Below are 26,844 nucleotides of genomic sequence, written 5' to 3'. Positions count from 1 at the left end.
GTGATTAGGGCATTTAGAGGAATTTCCTTTCGGTCAAAAGAACGCATTTTAATGCTTGAATTAAAGAATTATGCCCAGTAGATTGAAAAGTGAGGTTTTTTTTTTTAGTCCGTGCTGTGACACTACACATGATGATAAAACTTCTCAAAATAATTTTACACTGGTGTCTCAGCCACTTAATTGATAACAAGACTTTTCATGGCATAAATATCTGGATAGGTGATCTATTAGTCATACAAGCCCTGAAGACTAATTTTATTTATTTGAAGAGGGAGCATTTTACCATTTCAATCTGCAACTTATACCCAAAAGAGCTGCTAAATTTGTGAAGGGAGTGTTGTCTGAAATAAGATACCTTGGGTTTAACATCTGACCAGGGCAAGGGTGAGATGCTGGAATATCCTATAATGGGGAATGTCTTGTTGTATGAAACAAAAGAAATTGCGGTGAAATGGGAAAATGAATTTTATTCAGCAGGCAAAATCAAAAGGAGCATAGTTTAATCAATATTTGGGCCTAGAGGATAGACTGATAGAGGAACTGTGAGCTCTTTGAGCTAGCAGATATGAATTATCATAACTATTACTATTGTTATCATTATTACATTTAATATTGTTAATATTATTCTTACCATTCAATTATCAGTTAAGTGTCAAATAATCAGTTAAGTGTCAAAGAATCATCTTTGTCTTGTGGAACAGGGTACTTGTAAATATGTGGGACGTAGTTGGCTTTCTGCACCTGAGACAAATCTTCTGTAACACTACCTTCTAGTATCATTATACAATCGTGAATTCTCTTCCATACTTTATACAAATTGTGCTATATAAATAACACATATAGTGTTAAACTCCTTCTTTTTTATTTTTATCATTTTCTTTTACCTTTTTTTTTAACCAGATTCTTTCCATTAAAGCCTATTAGGAATCTCTTTTGTAGTGTCCACTAGAAATTTCTGTTGTCCATTTGTTGCACTTTGGGTTGCTCCACTTGATGGTGATAGGTGGAGTGACTTTTCCATTAAGACAAGTTCATTGAACAAATTGTTCACACAATGACAACTATAGAGTAAAGTTTAAAATCACAGGGACAACATTTAGATTGTATGAACTGGTTGTGTGAAGCTATGTAAAGGGACATGTTGGAAATGCATTTCTCTTAGCATGTCCTTACCCATGTGAAGGTTTTTCTTTCAGGGCCTTGGCCAGAAATTGCACTGTCTGTGAATCCCTTTGTTAGTGGCAATTGTTATAGTAAAACTTTCTTTCCTGGAAGAGTATGACTGTTTAAAACATATTTTGCTCAACTCACCATCCAATTTCTTTGTTTATTCAAACTTAATTCATTGCTTCTGTAACCCTGTCAAATATACACATCTGGTTGAGTAAATCTCTTTTATGTTTGCTTCTTACATTTTAGAATACTTTAGCATGGCCAAAACATCCACTTCTGGGAAAAAGCCATACCAGTGCAAAACCTGTGACAAGTGCTTTCATAGACAAAGAGATTTAGAGGTTCATGAGAGATCCCACACTGGAGAGAAGCCATACCAGTGTAAAAGCTGTGACAAGTGGTTTAGTGATCAAAGAAATCTACATAGACATGAAAGATCCCACACTGGAGAGAGGCCATACCAGTGCAAAACTTGGGACAAAGGGTTTGCACGAAAGGGTTATCTAACAGTACATGAAAGATCCCATACTGGAGAGAAGCCATACCAGTGTAAAAGCTGTGACAAGTGGTTTAGTGATAAAAGAAATCTACATAGACATGAAAGATCCCACACTGGAGAGAGGCCATACCAGTGCAAAACTTGTGACAAGTGCTTTCATAGACAAGGAGATCTAGAGGTTCATGAGAGATCCCACACTGGAGAGAAGCCATACCAGTGTAAGACATGTGACAAGTGGTTTACACAAAAAGAAACTCTAAAAGCACATATGAAATCCCACACTGGAGAGAAGCCATACCAGTGCAAAACTTGTGACAAGTGCTTTGCACGAAAGGATGCTCTAACAGTACATGAAAGATTCCACGCTGAAGAGAAGCCATACCAGTGCAAAACTTGTGACAAGTGGTTTGCACAAAAAAGTCATTTAATAGTACACGAAAGATTCCACACTGGAGAGAGGCCATACCAGTGCAAAACTTGTGACAAGTGCTATGCACAAAAGGGTGATCTAACAGTACATGAAAGATTCCACACTGGAGAGAAGCCATACCAGTGCAAAAGCTGTGACAAGAGGTTTACTCATAAAAGAAGTCTACAAGTTCATAATAGATCTCACACTGGAGAGAAGCCATACCAGTGCAAAACTTGTGAGAAGTGCTTTGCACGAAAGGGTTATCTAACAGTACATGAAAGATCCCACACTGGAGAGAAGCCATACCAGTGCAAAACATGTGACAAGTGCTATGCACAAAAGCATGATCTAACAGTACATGAAAGATCCCACACTGGAGAGAAGCCATACCAGTGCAAAGCATGTGACAAGTGCTTTGCACGAAAGGGTGATCTAACAGTACATGAAAGATTCCACACTGGAGAGAGGCTATATCAGTGCAAAACTTGTGACAAGCAGTTTCCACAAAAGCAGTTTCTAACAGTACATGAGAGATCCCACACTGGAGAGAAACCATACCAGTGCAAAACTTGTGACAAGTGGTTTAGTCAGAAAGGAAATCTACAATTACATGAAAGATCCCACACTGGAGAGAAGCCATACCAGTGCAAAACTTGTGACAAGTGGTTTAGTCGTAAAGGAAATCTACATAGACATAAAAGATCCCACACTGGAGAGAAGTCATAGCAGTGTAAAACTTGTAATAAGCAGTTTACTCATAAAGGAAATCTACAAGTACATGAAAGATTCCACACTGGAGAGAAGCCATACCAGTGCAAAAGCTGTGACAAGAGGTTTACTCAGAAAAGAAGTCTACAAGTTCATAATAGATCTCACACTGGAGAGAAGCCATACCAGTGCAAAACTTGTGATAAGTGGTTTACACAAAAAGAAACTCTAAAAGCACATATGAGATCTCATACTGGAGAGAAGCCATACCAGTGTAAAAGGTGTGGTAAGCGGTTTATGCAGAAAAGAAAACTACAAGTACATCAAAGATCCCACACTAGAGAGAAGCCCTACCAGTGTAAAAGCTGTGACAAGTGGTTTAGTCGTAAAATAATTCTGAGAGTACATAAAAGATCCCATGCTGGAGAGAAGCCATACCAGTTCAAAGCTTGTGACAAGTGGTTTACTCAGAAGGGAACACTTCAAAGGCATGAAAAATTGCACTCTGGACAGCAGCCATATTCCTTAGATATTTATGACGAAACATTTACTTGCTGGATTTGTCAGGAGGAACTGAGCAGTGCTTCCCAGCTCATTAACCACTATGAGGAACACATGAAGTTGCCTTGATATTATTGTTGATACATGTAAGTCTATCTGATGTAAGATTACAAATACATTGAACAAGCACAATAGGGAAGCAGATGCATTATAGATATAAAGGTTTGGTGATATACTCTCTTTAGGTTAGACTGAAGTTATATTTTGGTGAAAAAGTAAAGTTTTCTATTTTCCTCTTCACAAATTTCAGTGGATTGTAACCAAACTTGGTTGTTGGGTCATTCACAAATAGCAGTTATTGAAATGATGACAGATTGTGGAAGTACATGTCAATAACGAGAGTAAGCTTGTTACATGTTAGAGGACATCCATGGTAAAAAACAGAGCAGCAGAAACAAAACACTATTTATTTTTGAATCAGCTTCATGTTAAAGCTCTAATTCGAAGAAAGCATTTGAGTATGTAACGGTTGTGACTTTTGCTTGTGACTTATTAGTTCAGCCCAGCAGACTGTTAAAAATGGATGCAGAGTCTGCATCAAAGTCTGCTGAAATTCCTTCCAGATATTTAGGGCTCACTTTTATTTCTCTCAAATCAAGCAATTTATATACAAGGTCAGACAGATTGGAGTTTTCATTTTGTCACAAGAATGAGATGAAGCCAAAAAAACTCATGAAATTGAATGTTCCCATTAGGATTTGAACCCTCACAGTGTAACATTGTGGCTACTCTCATAACCTAGCAGTCAGAAAAAAATGATCAGGAGTAGACTTTATGTACCAGTTGCATGAAGCTATTTAAAAGGACTCGTTGTTGATGCACTTCTTTCGTTATGTGCTGACTCAAATCACAATTTTTGTTTTTGGGCACCTGCCAGCAGTGGGCATGGTGAACAGTTTCATACAGTCAGCAATTGTTATTGCTGATGCACATGTTCTCAGTGATCAAAACTACCAGCATGGATTTTCTCAGTAGTCAACACGATGGGCATGTATTTCTGCTAGCTCTGAAATGGTAGACCATCAGAGAAAAATGCCTTGGTTATTTCTAGCAGTTGTCACAAGTCACAAGTGACTTTTTAAAGCCGATGTAAAGGAGAAGAAAAGCCAACAGTCAGGGAGTATGTTTTAACCCTTAAACTCCCATAAGTGACCAAGACAGAATTTCTCCTTACAATATCAATGCAACATAGAGCACACAAGTGATGAGAATGAAGAAAAATATTAGTTAGAAGATTATCAGTTGATCCAATACCAAATTCTCAAAACTAACATCTCAAGAACTATATGGCAGAAAGTAAGGAGAATTACTAATGAGATCTTGGGAGTTTAAGGGTTAGAGTTGAATGAGTTATTTCGAGGCGATCACTGGATCACAAAGTACATAAAACTTCTGTTATATTTGCGGAGCTTGAGGAGCTTAATAAGCTTACATTAGAAGAGAAATTGTGATCTAATATTAAAGAACGTTTGAGTTTGTAGTAAAATGAATAATTTTGATTTCTCAGATTGACTATCTTATAAAGTGGGACAGCTATTACACCTGCAGCAGGCCAAATGCTATATGCTATGCTACTTTTACTATCTGCATCTAATGACAATGTCATTTATTTTTAAACAGAGGCTGACTGGTTTTCTTTGTCAGTAATGCTCTTCAATAATCTTACAAGCTAATGTTTTGTTTTCCTAGCAATGCCTTTGATTCCTCTTTCCTTTAATTCTTCCTTAAGCTGAGGAACTGTCATTTTTGTAAAGTCAACTGAGCTCAAAGGCGCAGCAGAGTGAGTTTGAGATGCAACAGCACTTTAACCACTTTGCAGATTAGAAAGAGGTGGAGTAGTAATTTTAGGGGGTACATTTTTTTTCTTTTTTGGAATATATCCTCCTCCCAGTACTCTGTTTTGTGTTCCTGATAGGATCTGGGCTCCCGTTCCCTTTTTCTTAAGTACCATTAGCATTATTCTTGATGAGGAACATCTCCAACAGAGTCCCTCTTGTTGGATTTCATGAAATTAGTGGACCTTGCAACATTAATGTTCCTTTCAACTCCTTGCCCTGTAAATATTCTTACTGCTTGGTACATTTGGAAAAACCATGGGATATGTTGGAAGCCATTATATGAATGTATTGGGTAACTCTTTCACTCATAACCTTCCCTTAATCCTGTGAGAGAAATGAAGTCATTCACCCATTATTTTGCTTTAAGTCAAAACTCTGTAGGGCTGGTATTCGGTTGCCAGTGACTGAGAGTTTTGCTCAGGCCACTGCAAAATCCACCCATATTTTTATGATATTGTCAACAGTTTTAGGCCTCAAGAGATCATTTTCTCTGGAAGGTAAAACAGCAATATTTTCTTATCATTTCCCATGAGACTTGTCCAGTCATGAACAAAACTTTCTTTGCCATCTGCGTTTTTTTTTCCAGACATTAAAAGAAAATTCACAAGACTTTCTGCTGTCAATGAACTTATTTAGGTGTGCCTGTTTGTTGATCAGGTTTTCAATACTCTCCTCGATATCCCAATCATTAACTTCTGTTATTACATTGGCAGTTAACACTTATCAGTTATTCTTAAAAGGAGGTGAAGTTCATCAACAATTATATGGTCCAATTCAATGTCCAGAAGGGGTTCCTTACAGCAGCCATAATCATCCTTTGATTTTTTGGACATTTCTTTCAATTCTTATAAAGATCTTGAAAGTGGCTTTGAATTTACTCAACTAAGATGCTAATCTGTTTTCCATCTATTATCCTTTTGGATTTTACACCATGCACATGCATAGTTAGCTTTTGCTCCATTTAAACCTGGTATGAAGAAAATCAATTTATAATCACTACCAGGGAAAAACTCTGTTTTTATTTCAATCTGGCCAACAGTAACCTTGACTCCTGTAATCATACTATTAATTTCACCAAAAATGCTTCCAAAAAATTCTTTGACAAGCTTTGTGTGGGTGATTCTTTTTTCCTTGAACTTACTAAGGTCACTAATGGGCTTCCCAAGTCGTATATAATTCAGCAATGCAGAGCCAATTTCAATAAGCTATGCCACATAGACAGCCTACCAGGAAAGGCACCTGGGGTAAAAGTTTAACTGCTGTTAAAGAGCACATCAAGGAGCATCTAGAAGAGAGCCTGAGAGAAAAGCCCACAACTGACAAAATCCAAATAAAAAAAATGGTAACAGGTCTCACATGACTTGGAATTCTAGCTTTGTTTTGTTGTCCTTTTCAATTTTATAGACAGGTTGCACTGCACGAAGGGTGTTTGGGCGAGCGCAGAGCGCATGAAAGTGACACCTGGATGAACTCGCCTAGTTTGAAAAGAAAATATTAACCCTTTTGTTAGGGACGCTAGGAATCTTTAATTCTAGTTTTTATGGGCCCTTTTCCGTAATCACTAAAACGTGGAATGACCTACAACCACCTACTATCACCTAAGACCAGTTACGAACACCTGAAACCACCCACAACTTGAGCCTGCGATCGATTTGAAAAATTAACTGGTCATAAGCCGCTTTTCATTAAAGAAACAGCGCTCCGTTTCAGAGGCTTTTCGCGCGGCTCAAAATAAAGACTAACCGAAAGCAGAAACTGCGCACGAAAAGCCTCTGGCAGCCAGGATAAGCTAAGAACTAAAATCAGAACAAATTAATGTCAGCATGTAGCAGGTTCCGAGAGCTGATTGACTCGATCTACTTCACATTTGGGACTCATAAGGATGCTGTTTGTAACTGCGGTAATTTTAGGGAATTTATAAGCTACATGCATCTCGCGAGATTAGCAAGTTCTGTTTATCACACATCATTTCAAATGTCACTGTTCTCTTCGTGGTTTCCTATTCTCAGTCAATTTAATTTTTTCTCTGAATAATACCAACTTATTATAAAACTGTTTTGTTTTCTTTGTTAGACGCTCGCTCCGCAGCCCGATTTGAAGCAAATTTAGGATGGTACCCTTGACGTTATATTACGCAACCTCATCAAGTTTCCGACTACCTGCTTGGTGTCCCGAAAAAAGGCTTTTTTAAAAGGGTGAGTCTTCAAATTTCGTTTAAAAGCTTTAAAATCGGAGGTGCATCTAAGATCTAACGGAAGATTATTCCAAAGTTTTGGTGCGGCGCCTACAAAGGCTCGGTCACCAAGAGTTGGAAGAGTCCTGAAGTTTGGATTTGAAAGCAGATATTTGTTATTTGATCTGAGGCTGTAGGAAGAATTGGGTTTAAAGTTTACGAGGGATGATAAATAATTAGGAGCTGTACCTTAGATTGCTTTGTGAGTGATTATAATAATGTTATATTCTATTTTAAACGTTACAGGTAGCCAGTGTAATTTGTATAATATTGGTGTGATATGGCAATACCGTGGTGCTAGATAAAGGACTCTTGCAGTTGCGTTTTGAACCCGCTGCAGTTTAGTGAGAGCGCAGTAGGGTAGTCTGTATAAAAGTGAGTTACAATAGTCCAATCTGCTTGTTATGAAAGCGTGGACTAACTTCTCGGCAGATTCTATTCTTAAGTATTTTCTGACGCGTCTAATATTGTGTAGATGAAAAAAGCACTCCTGCAAGTTTTGGTTATGTGGAGGTTCAGGTTGAAATGGCAGTCAAACCAGGCCCCTAAGTTTCTAAGGGGTTCCGTGCTGGGAGATATGATGGATTCGCCAATAGTAAGAGTATCGCTTTTAGTTTTCTGTAGCTACGCCTTCGTCCCAATGAGCATAAACTCAGTCTTGGAATCATTGATCATGAGTTTGTCATTGATCATCAAGCTGCGGATGTCACAGAGGCACGCTTCCATTGCTGCAATAGCGGCGTCTTGATCGGAATCATCGTTTGGATTGAATGCCAAATAGATACCGGTATCATCGGCGTAAATGTGCGCTGTTGGCAAGTGCTGGCTAATGACATCAAAAAGCTCATTGGTGTAAAGGGAGAACAGCACTGGGCCGAGACAGGAGCCTTGTAGCACATCAAACTTCAGATCAAAACTGACTGACTTTCCACTGCCGATTACAATACGCTGGGATCTATTCGACAGACAGGATTTGAACCACGCTACTGCTTGATCTTTAATTTTAAATCTGTATTCCAGGCGCCGCAGTTATATGCTATGGTCTACTGTATCAAAGGCAGCGCTTAGATCTAGGAACACTGGTAATAAGACTTGTTGTTTGTTCATGCTGACGAGTTTGTCGTTGTGCATGCGCAGTAAGGCAGTTTCCCTACCGTGATATTTGCGGTAGGCTGATTGAAATTCTGGAAGCATCTGATTGGATGACACGTGATCAGAGATTTGTAGTGCAGCTACCTTTTCAGTGATCTTTGAAACGAATACGAGATTGCTGACGGGCCGGTAGTTTTTCTTTATCAAATCCTTGTTGACTTTCTTTAACTTTAGTCTCACTAAACCCTCTTTCCGAATATCAGGAAAGTGACCACTACTAGGCGAAAGATTGACCATGTTGGAAATAGTCGTTAAAAGTTCATCAATGCAGTCTTTAGCAATCTTGGTAGGTATAGGGTCACTGTCGCAAGTCTTGTTTGGGGCATTCAGCACCAGTTTTTTTATACCTTCAGACGGTATAGGCTGGAAGTTAGTGAAGGGTGTGCCAGCATACGAATGTTCTTGGACGCTACTACTGGTCGTGTAGTCAGGCTGATTTGATGAGGAGTCAATTCTATCCAGCTTTGAGCGAATGTCGTCGATCTTTTGTGTAAAGAATCTCCCAAAATCATTAGCAAGCATAGTAGGGTCAGAGTGTTTGGGGTATTGTTTCTGTGACGACCCTCCTAACAGTGCACTGGCCGTCTTGAAAAGCTTTCCCTGATCACAATCGTTTTCATCAATAAGGTTGAAATAATAGTCGCGCCTTGCTTGCTCCATATCGTCATTTGTATGACTACGTGTTTTGATGAATTTAGCCCTGTCTGACTAGAGCCCTGTCCTTTGCCAGATTCTTTCACCCCGTCTACGTAAACGCTTGGCTTCTTTGACTTCGTTATTGAACCAAGGAACCTGCAGACGAACCGTGATGGTCTTCTTCTGAAGTGGAGCATGTTTATCTGAAAGGCTGGTCATGGTTGAACCGTAACAGGAAACAAGGTCAGTAAGTGCATCGGGTGGGTCCTGGCAGAGTCTCGATTTCCTGAGATCATCCTTGAACAATTCAATGTCTATAAGATGACAAAAGATACAGGAAACGAGCACAACAGGGAAGCAGATGCATCATAGATTTCAAGTTTTTATTTTTGGCAAATGAAATTATTGGGTAACGACGCTCTGTCACACGCGATTACGAGAAACGTTCATCGAGTGAAGACAGTCAAACTTCTGATTGTGATACTCTCGCGGACGTGGTGAGAACAGAGTATTTCGCGGGAATTCTGAAAACTAAGACTGTTCTTAAAATAAAATGATATACGGGCAGCGTAGGTAGGTATGATGCGTGAGAAAACTCCTAGTCCTAATGCTCAATCTTGTTCCCAGTGTCCTCTCTTCCCTGTTCAAGTGAACAATCTTGGGGAACCTGTAAGTGAGGCGGCAGTTACAAGATAACCTCGGTTTAATGAGGAGACAAGGGCGAATCACTTCGGAAAACATAAAAACTTGTAAGGTATGAGTACAATGTTAAATTTAGCTTATTTCCCACGATGGTAGTAGTAGTTGGGTATATACCTAAATAATTTATACTCATCTGGGTTTCCTTTTCAAATTCGATGGAGTTACGGCTATCAATTAAAAGAACTGAAGTAGTTTATTTTCATTTGAAATTTACTTTGGAATGTCTCAACTGTTAAAATGTTTCCATTGCCAAAAGGAAATGAGAGAGTTTCCTTACTAAAGAAAGTTACACTTAATAAGTTATTTGGGCAACAGATAATTTGGAATGAAATAGATGAATGTACTCTGATGAAAGCAAGGTTCAAAATAACAACCGGCTGCCGGCGGCAGCCGGAACTTTTAGCGCACTTATCAGCGATTTTTCACCGAAGAACTAGAATTTCATAGCAAAATATTACGCTTACTGATCGTCCAACTGAAGTAAAAGTCGCTGTGATGCTATGATGAACTTTTCATGTTAGGCAATTAAGCAGCCAAGAAATGCGTGAGAAGCTTTTCGGAAACGTAAACGAGTATAAAGTTTCGAAATTCGAAGCGTGCTACAAGGAGTATTTTTGTTTACAGTATTCAGCTTTCCATGTATTTGTTGAAGTCTGAATCATGCAAGTTTGTGTAAACACCGTCACATTATCGTATTTACGTTTCTGCACTTACATACTACCTTTAATCAAGATTTATTTTCTGCCAAATCCTGTTCAATGTCGTTTGCAAAGCCTTCTTACACGTTCAAATTAAAGTCGGTACTGTACAATACGGATTTCCCATGGAGAAGCGCAACAATTTGTCTCGACAAAGTTGTATATTTCACGCTTAAACAAACACCGAAAAATTGAGCCGTTTGCAACGTTTTCTTAGAAAAGGAATTGCTGCCACAAAACATGTTGATCAAAATAAAGATTCTGATGCTGAAATTATTTTAAGTAATTTAAGGTAAATGTTCCTTTTAGTACTGTTAATAAATCATGTTGAGTGTTGAAGACATGTGCTGACTGCCCATTTATTATTGACAGTTAGGAAAACAATGAGCCTTGACAAAAGCCTAGAAATTCACGCTAAAAGCTGAAAAATTATTTGCAATCCTGAAAAGTTATGGTTTTACTTCGAGTGAAAGACCAAAAACTTAAAGATAAAAAACAGGTAAAATTATACAGTTAGGAAACGTTTATACTCATTGAGAGGATTGGATGTAGGAGTGTTGATGAAAGAAGGTAATTTTTCTATTTTTATGGCTAATATCTCATACAGGAGGCGAAGCTACACATGTCGTTGAAGTGAGTCAGTGAGTTAGTAGTTTCCTGGTGTTACTGATTGTTTATTTCAGAGCACTAAAGAAGACGATAAACATCTAAAAATCATCTCAGTATGGTGCGTAAAAAATCAAAGCTTTTCCTTGCAGAAATATCTTTGAAGATGTGATTAGGGCATTTAGAGGAATTTTCTTTCGGTCAAAAGAACGCATTTTAATGCTGGAATAAGGGAATTATGCCCAGTAGATTGAGAAGTGAGGTTTTTTTTTAGTCCGTGCTGTGACACTACACATGATGATAAAACTTCTCAAAATAATTTTACACTGGTGTCTCAGCCACTTAATTGATAACAAGACTTTTCATGGCATAAATATCTGGATAGGTGATCTATTAGTCATACAAGCCCTGAAGACTAATTTTATTTATTTGAAGAGGGAGCATTTTACCATTTCAATCTGCAACTTACACCCAAAAGAGCTGCTAAATTTGTGAAGGGAGTGTTGTCTGAAATAAGATACCTTGGGTTTAACATCTGACCAGGGCAAGGGTGAGATGCTGGAATATCCTATAATGGGGAATGTCTTGTCGTATGAAACAAAAGAAATTGCGGTGAAATGGGAAAATGAATTTTATTCAGCAGGCAAAATCAAAAGGAGCATAGTTTAATCAATATTTGGGCCTAGAGGATAGACTGATAGAGGAACTGTGAGCTCTTTGAGCTAGCAGATATGAATTATCATAACTATTACTATTGTTATCATTATTACATTTAATATTGTTAATATTAATCTTACCATTCAATTATCAGTTAAGTGTCAAATAATCAGTTGAGTGTCAAAGAATAATCTTTCTCTTGTGGAACAGGGTACTTGTAAATATGTGGGACGCAGTTGGCTTTCTGCACCTGAGACAAATCTTCTGTAACACAACCTTCTAGTATCATTATACAATCTTGAATTTTCTTCCATACTTTATACAAATTGTGCTATATAAATAACACATATAGTGTTAAACTCCTTTTTTTTATTTTTATCATTTTCTTTTACCTTTTTTTTAACCAGATTCTTTCCATTAAAGTCTATTAGGAATCTCTTTTGTAGTGTCCACTAGAAATTTCTGTTGTCCATTTTTTACACTTTGGGTTGCTCCACTTGATGGTGATAGTTGGAGTGAAAAAGTAAGGAAGAGAAGAGTAGAAGAGTGGAAGAGTATGGCTGTTTGAAACATATTTTGCTCAACTCACCATCCAATCTATTTGTTTATTCAAACGTAATTCATTGCTTCTGAAACCCTGTCAGATATGCACATCTGGTTGAGTAAATCTCTTTTATGTTTGCTTCTTACATTTTAGAATACTTTAGCATGGCCAAAACATCCACTTCTGGGAAAAAGCCACACCAGTGCAAAACCTGTGACAAGTGCTTTCATAGACAAAGAGATCTAGAGGTTCATGAGAGATCCCACACTGGAGAGAAGCCATACCAGTGTAAAAGCTGTGACAAGTGGTTTAGTGATAAAAGAAATCTACATAGACATAAAAGATCCCACACTGAAGAGAAGCCATACCAGTGCAAAACATGTGACAAGTGCTTTGCACGAAAGGACTATCTAACAGTACATGAAAGATTCCACACTGGAGAGAGGCTATACCAGTGCAAAACTTGTGACAAGCAGTTTCCACAAAAGCAGTTTCTAACAGTACATGAAAGATCCCACACTGGAGAGAAGCCATACCAGTGCAAAACTTGTGACAAGTGGTTTAGTCAGAAAGGAAATCTACATAGACATAAAAGATCCCACACTGGAGAGAAGCCATACCAGTGCAAAACTTGTGACAAGTGCTTTGCACAAAAAAGTCATCTAACAGTTCACGAAAGATCCCACACTGGAGAGAGGCCATACCAGTGCAAAACTTGTGACAAAGGGTTTGTACAAAAGGGTGATCTAACATTACATGAAAGATCCCACACTGGAGAGAAGCCATACCAATGTAAAAGCTGTGACAAGATGTTTAGTCATAAAGGACATCTACATAGACATGAAAGATCCCACACTGGAGAGAGGCCATACCAGTGCAAAACTTGTGACAAAGGGTTTGCACAAAGGGGTGATCTACATAGACATGAAAGATCCCACACTGGAGAGAAGCCATACCAGTGCAAAACTTGTGACAAAGGGTTTGCACGAAAGGGTGATCTAACAGTACATGAAAGATCCCACACTGGAGAGAAGCCATACCAGTGTAAAAGCTGTGAGAAGTGGTTTAGTGATAAAAGAAATCTACATAGACATGAAAGATTCCACACTGGAGAGAGGCCATACCAGTGTAAAAGCTGTGAGAAGTGGTTTAGTGATAAAAGAAATCTACATAGACATGAAAGATCCCACACTGGAGAGAAGCCATACCAGTGTAAGACATGTGATAAGTGGTTTACACGAAAAGAAACTCTAAAAGCACATATGAGATCCCACACTGGAGAGAAGCCATACCAGTGCAAAACTTGTGACAAGTGCTTTGCACGAAAGGGTGATCTAACAGTACATGAAAGATTCCACACTCGAGGGAAGCCATACCAGTGCAAAGCTTGTGACAAGTGGTTTAGTGATAAAAGAAATCTACTTAGACATGAAAGATCCCACACTGGAGAGAGGCCATACCAGTGCAAAACTTGTGACAAAGGGTTTGCACAAAAGGGGGATTTAACAGTACATGAAAGATCCCACATCGGAGAGAAGCCATACCAGTGTAAAAGCTGTGACAAGTGGTTTAGTCATAAAGGAAATCTACATAGACATGAAAGATCCCACACTGGAGAGAAGCCATACCAGTGCAAAGCTTGTGACAAGTGGTTTACTCAGAAGGGAACACTTTAAAGGCATGAAAAATTGCACTCTGGACAGCAGCCATATTCCTTAGATTACGATGAAACATTTACTTGCTGGATTTGTCAGGAGGAACTGAGCAGTGCATCCCAGCTCATTAACCACTATGAAGAACACATGAAGTTCCCTTGATTTTATTGTTGATAAGTCTATCTGATGTAAGATTAAGATTTAAAGAACGTTTGAGTTTTGCAGTAAAATGAGTAATTTTGATTTCTCAGATTGACTATCTTATAAAGTGGGACAGGGGTAGTGTTTAGACATTTTGTTACTGTTATATGGATTTATCAGTGCGAAAAGAATCATGGTACTGTAACATGGCGCTGATGTAGATTAAAGAAACCTGTTGAGTTTATCTGCACCTATCAGGGTATTAACAGGCCATTATTACTACAGGTACAGCTGTTACACCTGCAGCAGGCCAAATGCTATATGCTATGCCACTTTTACAATCTGCATCTAATGACAATGTCATTTCTTTTTAAATAGAGGTTGACTGGTTTCCTTTGTCAGTAATGCTCTTCAATAATCTTACAAGCTAATGTTTGTTTTCTAAGGATGCCTTTGCTTCCTCTTTCCTTTAATTCTTCTTTAAGCTGAGGAACTGTCATTTTTGTAAAGTCAATTGAGCTCAAAGGCACAGCAGAGTGAGTTTGAGATGCAACAGTACTTTAACCTCTTTGCAGATTAGATAAAGGTGTAGTAATTTCAGACGGTACAGTTTTTTCTTTTTCGGAATATGTCCTCTTCCCAGTACTCTAGTTTGTTTCTGATAGGATCTGGGCTCCCATTCCCTTTTTCTTAAGTGCCATTTAACATGACTCTTGATGAAGAACATCTCCAATAAAGTCCCACTTGTTGAATTTCCAGAAAACAGTGGACCCTGCAACATCAATGTTTCTTTCAACTCCTTGCTCTGTAAGTGTTTTTACTACTTGGTACATTTGGAAAAACCATGGGATATATGGGAAACCATAATATGAAGGTATTGGGTAACTCTCTTTCACTTGTAACCTTCCCTTAATCCTTTGAGAGAAATGAAATCACTCACCTATTGTTTTGCTTTCAACCAAAACTCTGTGGGGCTGGTATTCGGTTGCCAGTTTCTGAGATTTTTTACAGGGCTGCGAAGTACACCCATATTTTTATGATCTTTTCAGCAGTTTCAGGCCTCAAGAAATCATTCATTTTCTCTGGAAGGTGATACAGCATTATTTTCTTATCATTTCTTATGAGACTTATCCATTCGTGAACAGAACTTTCTTTGCCATCTGCATTTTTCTTTCCCAGACATCAAAAGACATTCCACAAGACCTTCTACTGTGAATGAACTTATTATTTATTTAGGTGTGCCTGTCTGTTGATCAGGTTTTCAATACTCTCCTAAATATCCCAATCATTAACTTCTGTTATTAAATTGGCAGTTAGCACTTATCAGTTATTCTTAAAAGGAGGTGAAGTTCATCATCAATTATATGATCCAATTCAATGTCCAGAAGGGGTTCCTTACAGCAGCCAGAATCATCCTTTGATTTTTTTGAACATTTCTGTCAATTCTTGTAAAGACCTTGAAAGTGGCTTTGAATTGAAATAGCTAAAATGCTGATCTATTTTCCATCTATCATCCTTTTGGATTTTACACCATGCACATGCTCAGTTAGCTGTTGCTCCATTTAAACCTAGCATGCGGAGAATGAATTTATAATTACCGCAATGCATGGTCCTTAATTGTTCCTTTCAACAGAGCATCGTAATCTAACACAAGCTGTAGGCCAGGGAAAACTTGTGAGGTTTTCTCAGAGGGTCCTCAGTGATAATTCTATGCCATTCTTTTTACAATGGATAGGGTATTTCTAGGGGCGAAAATTGGTTTCGTCTCCAAAAATTTAGCTGCATATCATTATTAAATCTGTTTATCAAACATTTTAAACATGTTTAAGCTTTGGTGTGAACGGGGTATAAGCTCCGGTTTACTGAACTCAACTACTTTTGCATATTCATGCTGACAGTTCTTTCTGTCATCCGACATTTTTTTAAAAAACCCGGGAAAATGTATTGTATTCCAACTCGGAAAACAGGAGGAGAGGCTACCTAGCTAGAAGAGAAATTTTCAAAACGGTGGACGAAGTAAGGCTGGTGTCAGCATGATTGCACGAAGGGTGTTTGAGCGAGCGCAGAGCGCATGAAAGTGATACCTGGATGAACTCGTCTAGTTTGAGAAGAAAATATTAACCCTTTTTCCAGGGACGCTAGGAACCGTTAATTCTAGTTTTAATGGGCCGCTTTCAGTATAGAAATCGACTATGGCTTTCGAACAAGAGATTCAGATTTAAGGACATCAAACATGAGCACAGAGAACTTATGTGGAACGTTTTAAGGTAGCACGTTTAGACAAATTTAAGGGGAATTAGAGAAGAAGTATAGGGGATTTTTCAGGAACAGGAGGAAATTTCAAAAGCGTTGGGAACCGTCGATTCATCAACTCTTTGTAAACAATATTGCTCAAAGGCAAGAGGAAATATTCTTCATTTAAATTGGATTTGGCGACCTGACAAAAGTTTTATTCATAAGCTATGAAAGGAAGGTTTTGACTACGGTAAGTCCAGTTTTCACTGTTTTCTCTGTAATTTCAAACGCACCGAAATACAATCTAAGTCCACAAAGTGACGCGATTCGCATGCGCGGCGGCCATGATGTAATAAATTGTTCGCCATGAACTGTCTGGAAATACCTTTGCTAATGGCAATTGTTATGATAAAACATACATTCATGTAGGAGTATTACTGTTTGAAGTAAATTTTACACCGAATTCTGCCCATTTTCTCTGCCTATTCAAACCTAATCTATTGGTACTGAGTTTCAAAGGTAACACCTTGTTAGATATGTCCTTCCTTCGGTTGAATAAATAGAGAATAATACATTGGCGCGCGTAGATATCGAATTTCTCTTCGAGTGTTTCACTCGATAGCTCACGAGTGAGATGTCAAGTTGAACACAAGAAGAAAAATTCCATATCTACAAGCAACCATGTATTATTTTGTTTATCATATAAACACAAAAGCCCTCTTACTGGGAAGAAAAGCCGACTATTTTCAATGAAAATAAATGAATCGAAAATCCCCGAATAACAATCGTAGAGTGCGTTGGCTCTAACTCTTAAGATAGAAAAACTGAGCTCTGAACCATGATTGCAAAAACAACAATGGTCGTAAAGTCGACAGAAGACTTCTTTCAGGTAAACGGGCAAAATCGGCCGATGGCAAATCTTCCAGTTGTCGATTTTCATTCTCAGCCAAGAAATGCTAACATCAAAGCCACTGAATACGTAACTTTCGGTTTTTTCTTTTAGTATATTGGTTTTCTTCCCCTTCTAGGAAAGTTTGAACCTCACTGTCAGTCAGCGATACGGATTTTTCAGTATTTTAGCCGCCACAATCCGAGAAAATTCCGACTAACTACCTTATATTGAGAACCGGGAAGGCTTTGCCGATCATTCATCAAATTGTCAAAGTGGCGCCAAAGGTGAGTGACGTGTCAGCAGCTGATTGGCTATATCAACACACGTCAAAAAATACGAAATTTTTTCACGTGTGTTGTTACGGCTTTCCTCAGGCCGGAAATCCCTGTATAACACCGCAGTTTATATGATGAAAAACTTTTTTCGGAAATTATGAGTAGGTATCAATGGAAAAGTAACTTTGATATTCATAGCATAGATTCTTGTTTTACCACTCAAGATCAAAGTACTTAGGGTGCGTTCCTTTGGGAGAAGCCGGATCTGGATTTCTGATCTGTGGCGTTCCTTTCGAGCAAATCCATTTTCAGATCAGTGGTCTATCAAATCCACTCTGGACAAGAATTCATCGGATCACTGATCTTCGTAATCTAAAGACGGATCATTAGATATGTGACGCTTGCGACGAAAGACGAAACTTCGAGGGGTTTGTCGCTATGCGTGTTTTCTAAGTGTCGCTGATATAGGGACTATTTTACCGGTCGTAATGAAACCACGAAAACCAAGATGACTATCAACGGTGTTTATTTAGATCACGGTCACAATCACGATCGTAAACTGAAATTGCAATAATATTATAACGAAAGCATGAATGAAACGCTTTACGTGCCTATGTCGATAACGCGATTAAAATAACAACAATTAACGTGAATTAACATAAACAAATCATAAAAGGCTAAATTAAAACTACTCGAGAATCAAAGATCAGCTACACAATGACCATTTGCGGCTGGTTAACAGCCCAAAGACTAAAATGTGGGTGTTACTTTGCGAGCGTCTAGTTATTTCAAAATACTCCTTCGATTTTAAGATAATTAGTTGTACTGTTGCACAACACAGTACTTGTGCGCTATCGCCCAAGGTAAAAAACTAAACTTAAACATATTGAATTAAAACTAACAAAAATCACTTACATATCGGTCCCGCTTGTGCCAAAGGTTTGGAACGAAAGACGAAGTTATTGCTGTTCAAGGTGAAATCTTACGAAACTCTGGCTTAAAGGGACGCTAATTTAGCTTTTATATGCGCGTGGGGACGCTAACATATCCAATTACTAATCAATAGGAAAAAAGAAAAACATTGTAGCTAAGATCGTAACTAGGCACGCAAATTAAAAATTAACAATTGATCTAATCAACAAAAGGCTGTTCTTTGTTCGATATCCTGTTCTTTGTTCGATATCCTTAACAGGATCATTGATCAAACGCGTTCCTCTGAGCGAAGGATCCGAAATTAATCATTTTGCCCAGCGGCGCTCAATTTCAAACAAGTAGGTTCTTCATATATTGACCGGAAAGATTGTTGGCAATTGCTCCACAAATTCTGCGATAAACGCGAAATAAAATCGATTTTGTAATGTTAAATCGAGCGGCCACTGATCGCAGGCATTTAGGGTTCCCGAGTATCCTTATCGTAATTAATACTTGCTTCTGTAAGTCATTGGCAGGTCTCCCACCACTCCTTTGTCCATAAGGCAGACATAGGCAAATAGCTAAAAGGCGTCCCAAACAGCTGACTGTAGTTCTTGACATCTGAAAACGACTTTAAAAATTTGAAACAATGTAGAGTGGTTTAATACGTTGGAAATAATTTTCGATGCGGACATGGCTCTACCTCTCCCTTATCAAAAGAAACAATAGAAATTCTTCATCTTGACAACTTCTCACTTCTATTAGTATTGAATCATCGGAAAGTTCCTTTACTCAGGGACCGCGCAGAGGGAGGGGCTGGGGGGGCTTTAGCCCCCCCTCCCCCCACTTTTTTGCTAGAATAAAAGTAAATTAAACAAAGAATAATTTTAAAAAAAAATTTCCTTCACACATTCTTCTTTACCCACCCCCCCCCCCCACTCCAAAACTTGCTGCGCGGTCCCTGTTACTAACGAAACAACAGCTGTTCTATCCGCGACGGCAATCTTGTTTTCGTTTTTAAATTTAGCGCGCGATTCCGCTTGGTTGCTCTACAATTTCGCGCCTGCTGTCATGGTGACTGATCTGATGAACTAAAGCTAAGTTCCTTTGATGCAACGTGATCTGTGTGATCTTGGATCACAAAAACCTAATCCGGATCCTCCTAAAGGAAAGCACCCTTATTTTTCCCGTAAAGACCAATCTAGGCCACCTGCTCAACCGCTGACTGAAAATCAATCGGGATGACTCCATGGCCGTAAAAACCTCGGATCAGCGGAAGGAAGGAAAACTTTCACTTGCTTTACCTTTTCATTGCATTAAACTTTTTACTTATTATGCCGATCACTATAGTCTTTTCAGTAACATATACAACCATACTAGAGTAATAATGTCCACCCAGGAACATATCAACAGGAGCTCTCATATCAACAGAAGCTCTCACATCCCATACAAAACCCTTGGAGACTTCCTTTGCCCGTATTTTTTTCTTCATTTGAGAACCTAGCCAGAGGTTACAGTGTGCTGGCTAATCGTAGCAAATGAAATTATTGTGTAACGACGCTCTGTCACACGCCATTACGAGAAACGTTCTTCTAGTGAAGACAGTCAAACTTCTGATTGTGATACTCTCGCGGACGTGGTGAGAACAGAGTTTTTCGCGGGAATTTTGAAAACTAAGACTGTTCTTAAAATAAAATGATATACAGGCAGCGAGAAAACTCCTAGTCCTAATGCTCAATCTTGTTCCCAGTGTCCTCTCTTCCCTGTTCAAATGAACAATCTTGGGGAACCTGTAAGTGAGGCGGCAGTTACAAGCTAACGTCGGTTTAATGAGGAGACAAGGGCGAATTACTTTGGAAAACATAAAAACTTGTAAGGTATGAGTACAATGTTAAATTAAGCTTATTTCCCACGATGGTAGTAGTAGTTGGGTATATACCTAAATATTTTATATTCATCTGGGTTTCCTTTTCAAATGCGATGGAGTTACGGCTATCAATTAAAAGAACTGAAGTAGTTTGTTTTCATTTGAAATTTACTTTGGAATGTCTCAACTGTTAAAATGTTTCCATTGCCATTAAGCATATCTTGAACCAAATGGATATCTCAATGAAACCAATGTTTCAACAGTGATGCTCTCCGGTAAACTGCAATTTAAGCAATTGCAGAAAAGGAAGGCAAAAATATGTAGGTTTTGACTTCATTCAAACCTGTGCCTCCCAAATACTACCAACTGAAGAATTTTTCGTGAATGCACCATGGAAAGTTTGAATGGATGAATAGTTAGCAAATCCTTCTCCTTTTGAGATGGCTGTCCCTTTGTCAGCCATGAGAGAGTTTCCTTACTAAAGAAATTTACACTTAATAAGTTATTTGGGCAACAGATAATTTGGAATAAAATAGATGAATGTACTTTGATGAAAGCAAGGTTCAAAATAACAGCCGGCTGCCGGCGGCAGCCGGAACTTTAAGCGCACTTATCAGCGATTTTTCACCGAAGAACTAGAATTTTATAGCAAAATATTACGCTTACCGATCGTCCAACTGAAGTAAAAGTCGCTGTGATGCTATGATGAACTTTTCATGTTAGGCAACTAAGCAGCCAAGAAATGCGTGAAAAGCTTTTCGGAAACCTAAACGAGTATAAAGTTTCGAAATTCGAAGCGTGCTACAGGGAGTATTTTTGTTTACAGTGTTCATCTTTCCACGTATTTGTTAAAGCGTGAAACATGCAAGTTTGTGTAAACACTGTCACATTATCGTGTTTACGTTTCTGCACTTACATACTACCTTTAATCAAGATTTATTTTCTGCCAAATCCTGTTCAATGTCGTTTGCAAAGCCTTCTTACACGTTCAAATTAAAGTAGGTACTGTACAGTGCGGATTTCCCATGGAGAAGCGCAACGGTTTGTCTCGACAAAGTTGTATACTTCACGCTTGAACAGACACCGAAAAATTGAGCCGTTTGCAAAACATGTTGATCAAAATAAAGATTCTGATGCTGAAATTATTTTAAGTAATTTAAGGTAAATGTTCCTTTCAGTACTGTTAATAAATCATGTTGAGTGTTGAAGACATGTGCTGACTGCCCATTTATTATTGACAGTTAGGAAAACAATGAGCCTTGACAAAAGCCTACAAATTCACGCTAAAAGCTGAAAAATTATTTGCAATCCTGAAAAGTTATGGTTTTACTTCGAGTGAAATACCAAAAACTTAAAGATTAAAAACAAGTAAAATTATACAGGTAGGAAACGTTTATACTCATTGAGAGGATTGGATGTAGGAGTGTTGATGAGAGAAGGTAATTTTTTTATTTTTATGGCTAATATCTCATACAGGAGGCGAAGCCACACATGTCGTTGAAGTGAGTCAGTGAGTTAGTAGTTTCCTGGTGTTACTGATTGTTTATTTCAGAGCACTAAAGAAGACGATAAACATCTAAAAGTCATCTCAGTATGGTGCGTAAAAAATCAAAGCTTTTCCTTGAGGAAATATCTTTGAAGATGTGATTGGGGCATTTAGAGGAATTTCCTTTCGGTCAAAAGAACGCATTTTAATGCTTGAATTAGGGAATTATGCCCAGTAGATTGAAAAGTGAGGTTTCTTTTTTTTTAGTCCTTGCTGTGACACTACGCATGATGATAAAACTTCTCAAAATAATTTTACACTGGTGTCTCAGCCACTTAATTGATAACAAGACTTTTCATGGCATAAATATCTGGATAGGTGATCTATTAGTCATACAAGCCGTGAAGACTAATTTTATTTATTTGAAGAGGGAGCATTTTACCATTTCAATCTGCAACTTACACCCAAAAGAGCTACTAAATTTGTGAAGGGAGTGTTGTCTGAAATAAGATACCTTGGGTTTAACATCTGACCAGGGCAAGGGTGAGATGCTGGAATATCCCATAATGGGGAATGTCTTGTTATATGAAACAAAAGAAATTGCAGTGAAATGGGAAAATGAATTTTATTCAGCAAGCAAAATCAAAAGGAGCATAGTTTAATCAATATTTGGGCCTAGAGGATAGACTGATAGAGGAACTGTGAGCTCTTTGAGCTACCAAATATGAATTATCATAACTATTACTATTGTTATCATTATTACATTTAATATTGTTAATATTATTCTTACCATTCAATTATCAGTTAAGTGTCAAATAATCAGTTGAGTGTCAAAGAATCATCTTTCTCTTGTGGAACAGGGTACTTGTAAATATGTGGGACGCAGTTGGCTTTCTGCACCTGAGACAAATCGTCTGTAGCACTACCTTCTAGTATCATTATTCAATCTTGAATTCTCTTCCATACTTTATACAAATTGTGCTATATAAATAACACATATAGTGTTAAACTCCTTTTTTGTGATTTTTATCATTTTCTTTTACCTTTTTTTTTTAACCAGATTCTTTCCATTAAAGTCTATCTATCTATCTATCTATCTATCTATCTATATATTGAAGGAATCTCTTTTGTAGTGTCCACTAGAAATTTCTGTTGTCCATTTTTTGCACTTTGGGTTGCTCCACTTGATGGTGATAGGTGGAGTGACTTTTCCATTAAGACAAGTTCATTGAACAAATTGTTCACACAATGACAACTATAGATTAAAGTTTAAAATCACAGGGACAACATTTAGATTGTATGAACTGGTTGTGTGAAGCTATGTAAAGGGACATTTTGGAAATGCATTTCTCTTAGCATGTCCTTACTCATGTTAAGGTTTTTCTTTCAGGGCCTTGGCCAGAAATTGCACTGTCTGTGAATCCCTTTGTTAGTGGCAATTGTTATAGTAAAACTTTCTTTCCTGGAAGAGTATGACTGTTTGAAACATATTTTGCTCAACTCACTGTCCAATTTCTTTGTTTATTCAAACTTAATTCATTGCTTCTGAAACCCTGTCAAATATGCGTGTCTGGTTGAGTAAATCTCTTTTATGTTTGCTTCTTACATTATAGAATACTTTAGCATGGCCAAAACATCCACTTCTGGGAAAAAGCCATACCAGTGCAAAACCTGTGACAAGTGCTTTCATAGACAAGGAGATCTAGAGGTTCATGAGAGATCCCACACTGGAGAGAAGCCATACCAGTGTAAAAGCTGTGACAAGTGGTTTAGTGATAAAAGAAATCTACATAGACATGAAAGATCCCACACTGGAGAGAAGCCATACCAGTGTAAGACATGTGACAAGTGGTTTAATCATAAAGGAAATCTACAAGTACATGAAAGATCCCACACTGGAGAGAAGCCATACCAGTGCAAAACATGTGACAAGTGCTATGCACGAAAGGGTGATCTAACAGTACACGAAAGATCCCACACTGGAGAGAAGCCATACCAGTGCAAAACATGTGACAAGTGCTTTGCACGAAAGGGTGATCTAACAGTACATGAAAGATTCCACACTGGAGAGAGGCTATACCAGTGCAAAACTTGTGACAAGCAGTTTCCACAAAAGCAGTTTCTAACAGTACATGAAAGATCCCACACTGGAGAGAAGCCGTACCAGTGCAAAACTTGTGACAAGTGGTTTAGTCAGAAAGGAAATCTACAAGTACATGAAAGATCCCACACTGGAGAGAAGCCATACCAGTGCAAAACATGTGACAAGTGCTATGCACGAAAGGGTGATCTAACAGTACACGAAAGATCCCACACTGGAGAGAAGCCATACCAGTGCAAAACATGTGACAAGTGCTTTGCACGAAAGGGTGATCTAACAGTACATGAAAGATTCCACACCGGAGAGAAGCCATTCCAGTGCAAAACTTGTGACAAGTGATTTAGTCATAAAGGAAATCTACATAGACATAAAAGATCCCACACTGGAGAGAAGCCATACCAGTGCAAAAGCTGTGACAAGAGGTTTACTCAGAAAAAAAGTCTACAAGTTCATAATAGATCTCACACTGGAGAGAAGCCATACCAGTGCAAAACTGGTGATAAGTGGTTTACACAAAAAGAAACTGTAAAAGCACATATGAGATCTCATACTGGAGAGAAGCCATACCAGTGTAAAACGTGTGGTAAGCGGTTTATGCAGAAAAGAAAACTACAAGTACATCAAAGATCCCACACTAAAGAGAAGCCCTACCAGTGTAAAAGCTGTGACAAGTGGTTTAGTCGTAAAACAATTCTGAGAGTACATAAAAGATCCCATGCTGGAGAGAAGCCATACCGGTGCAAAGCTTGTGACAAGTGGTTTACTGAGAAGGGAACACTTGAAAGGCATGAAAAATTGCACTCTGGACAGCAGCCATATTCCTCAGATTATGATGAAACATTTACTTGCTGGATTTGTCAGGAGGAACTGAGCAGTGTTTCCCAGCTCATTAACCACTATGAGGAACACATGAAGTTGCCTTGATATTATTGTTGATACATGTAAGTCTATCTGATGTAAGATTACAAATACATGGAACAAGCACAATAGGGAAGCAGGTGCATTATAGATATAAAGTTTTGGTGATATACTCTCTTTAGGTTAGACTGAAGTTATATTTTGGTAAAAAAGTAAAGTTTTCTATTTTCCTCTTCAGAAATTTCAGTGGAATGGAATCAAACTTGGTTGTTGGGTCATTCACAAATAGCAATTATTGAAATGATGACAGATTGTGGAAGTACATGTCAATAACGAGAGTAAGCTTGTTACATGTTAGAGGAGATCCATGGTAAAAAACAGAGCAGCAGAAACAAAACACTATTTATTTTTTAATTAGCTTCATGTTAAAGCTCTAATTCGAAGAAAGCATTTGAGTATGTAATTGTGAGTTTTGCTTGTGACTTATTAGTTCAGCCCAGCAGACTGTTAAAAATGGATGCAGAGTCTGCATCAAAGTCTGCTGAAATTCCTTCCATATATTTAGGGCTCACTTTTATTTTTCTCAAATCAAGCAATTTATATACAAGGTCAGACAGATAGGAGTTTTCATTTTGTCACAAGAATGAGATGAAGCCAAAAAAGCTCATGAAATTGAATGTTACCATTAGGATTTGAACCCTCACAGTGTAACATTGTGGCTACTCTCATAACCTAGCAGTCAGAAAAAATGATCAGGAGTAGACTTTATGTACCAGTTGCATGAAGCTATTTTAAAGGACTCGTTGTTGATGCACTTCTTTCTTTATGTGCTGACTCAAATCAAAATTTTTGTTTTTAACACCTGCCAGCAGTGGGCATGGTGAACAGTTTCATACAGTCACCAATTGTTATTGCTGATGCACATGTTGTCAGTGATCAAAACTACCAGCATGGATATTCTCAGTAGTCAACACGATGGGCATGTATTTCTGCTAGCTCTGAAATGGTAGATCATCAGAGAAAAAATGCCTTGGTTATGTCTAGCAGTTGTCACAAGTCACAAGTGACTTTTTAAAGCCGATGTAAAGGAGAAGAAAAGCCAACAGTCAGGGAGTATGTTTTAACCCTTAAACTCCCATAAGTGACCAAGACAGAATTTCTCCTTACAATATCAATGCAACATTAAGAGCACACAAGTGATGAGAATGAAGAAAAATATTAGTTAGAAGATTATCAGTTGATCCAATACCAAATTCTCAAAACTAACATCTCAAGAACTATATGGCAGAAAGTAAGGAGAATTACTAATGAGATCTTGGGAGTTTAAGGGTTAGAGTTGAATGAGTTATTTCAAGGCGATCACTGGATCACAAAGTACATAAAACTTCTGTTATATTTGCGGAGCTTGAGGAGCTTAATAAGCTTACATTAGAAGAGAAATTGTGATCTAATATTAAAGAACGTTTGAGTTTGTAGTAAAATGAATAATTTTGATTTCTCAGATTGACTATCTTATAAAGTGGGACAGCTATTACACCTGCAGCAGGCCAAATGCTATATATGCTATGCTACTTTTACTATCTGCATCTAATGACAATGTCATTTATTTTTAAACAGAGGCTGACTGGTTTTCTTTGTCAGTAATGCTCTTCAATAATCTTACAAGCTAATGTTTTGTTTTCCTAGCAATGCCTTTGATTCCTCTTTCCTTTAATTCTTCCTTAAGCTGAGGAACTGTCATTTTTGTAAAGTCAACTGAGCTCATTAATGCCCAGCAGAGTGAGTTTGAGATGCAACAGCACTTTAACCACTTTGCAGATTAGAAAGAGGTGGAGTAGTAATTTTAGGGGGTACATTTTTTTTCTTTTTTGGAATATGTCCTCCTCCCAGTACTCTGTTTTGTGTTCCTGATAGGATCTGGGCTCCCGTTCCCTTTTTCTTAAGTGCCATTGGCATTATTCTTGATGAGGAACATCTCCAACAGAGTCCCTCTTGTTGGATTT

General features: G+C 38.1%; 1 protein-coding gene, 1 long non-coding RNA gene and 2 pseudogenes across 3 annotated transcripts; 3 read left to right on the top strand and 1 right to left on the bottom strand.

Moving 5' to 3' along the window:
• LOC149039785 (uncharacterized) lies at window positions 1–25,165 on the top strand (annotated as a pseudogene). Its single transcript, XR_016179810.1, has 2 exons — window positions 1–3,439; window positions 25,080–25,165. The product of XR_016179810.1 is annotated as an uncharacterized LOC149039785 (transcript).
• Window positions 11,513–14,236, top strand: LOC149039787 (uncharacterized; annotated as a pseudogene).
• On the bottom strand, window positions 18,128–18,778 carry LOC149039786 (uncharacterized). The gene is made up of 2 exons (XR_016179578.1): window positions 18,533–18,778; window positions 18,128–18,176 (listed from the first exon to the last, which is right to left on the bottom strand). It is a non-coding gene; the product is annotated as an uncharacterized LOC149039786 (long non-coding RNA).
• LOC149039784 (uncharacterized) lies at window positions 23,477–26,341 on the top strand. Its single transcript, XM_089182705.1, has 2 exons — window positions 23,477–24,924; window positions 25,080–26,341. The coding sequence occupies exon 1, from the start codon at window positions 23,507–23,509 to the stop codon at window positions 24,320–24,322; it is 816 nt and encodes a 271-aa protein (XP_089038831.1). The 5' UTR covers window positions 23,477–23,506; the 3' UTR covers window positions 24,323–24,924; window positions 25,080–26,341.
• Window positions 26,342–26,844: the final 503 nt, after the last annotated feature.

This window comes from Pocillopora damicornis, chromosome 9 (assembly GCF_964200805.1).
Source record: "Pocillopora damicornis chromosome 9, jaPocDami1.2, whole genome shotgun sequence".
Classification (NCBI taxonomy): domain Eukaryota; kingdom Metazoa; phylum Cnidaria; class Anthozoa; order Scleractinia; family Pocilloporidae; genus Pocillopora; species Pocillopora damicornis.
This window is presented reverse-complemented; position numbering and strand designations above follow the sequence as displayed.

Excerpts from the sequence above, each read along its gene's own strand:
- LOC149039784 (XM_089182705.1), top strand. The coding sequence starts at position 23,507 with ATGGCCAAAACATCCACTTCTGGGAAAAAGCCATACCAGTGCAAAACC.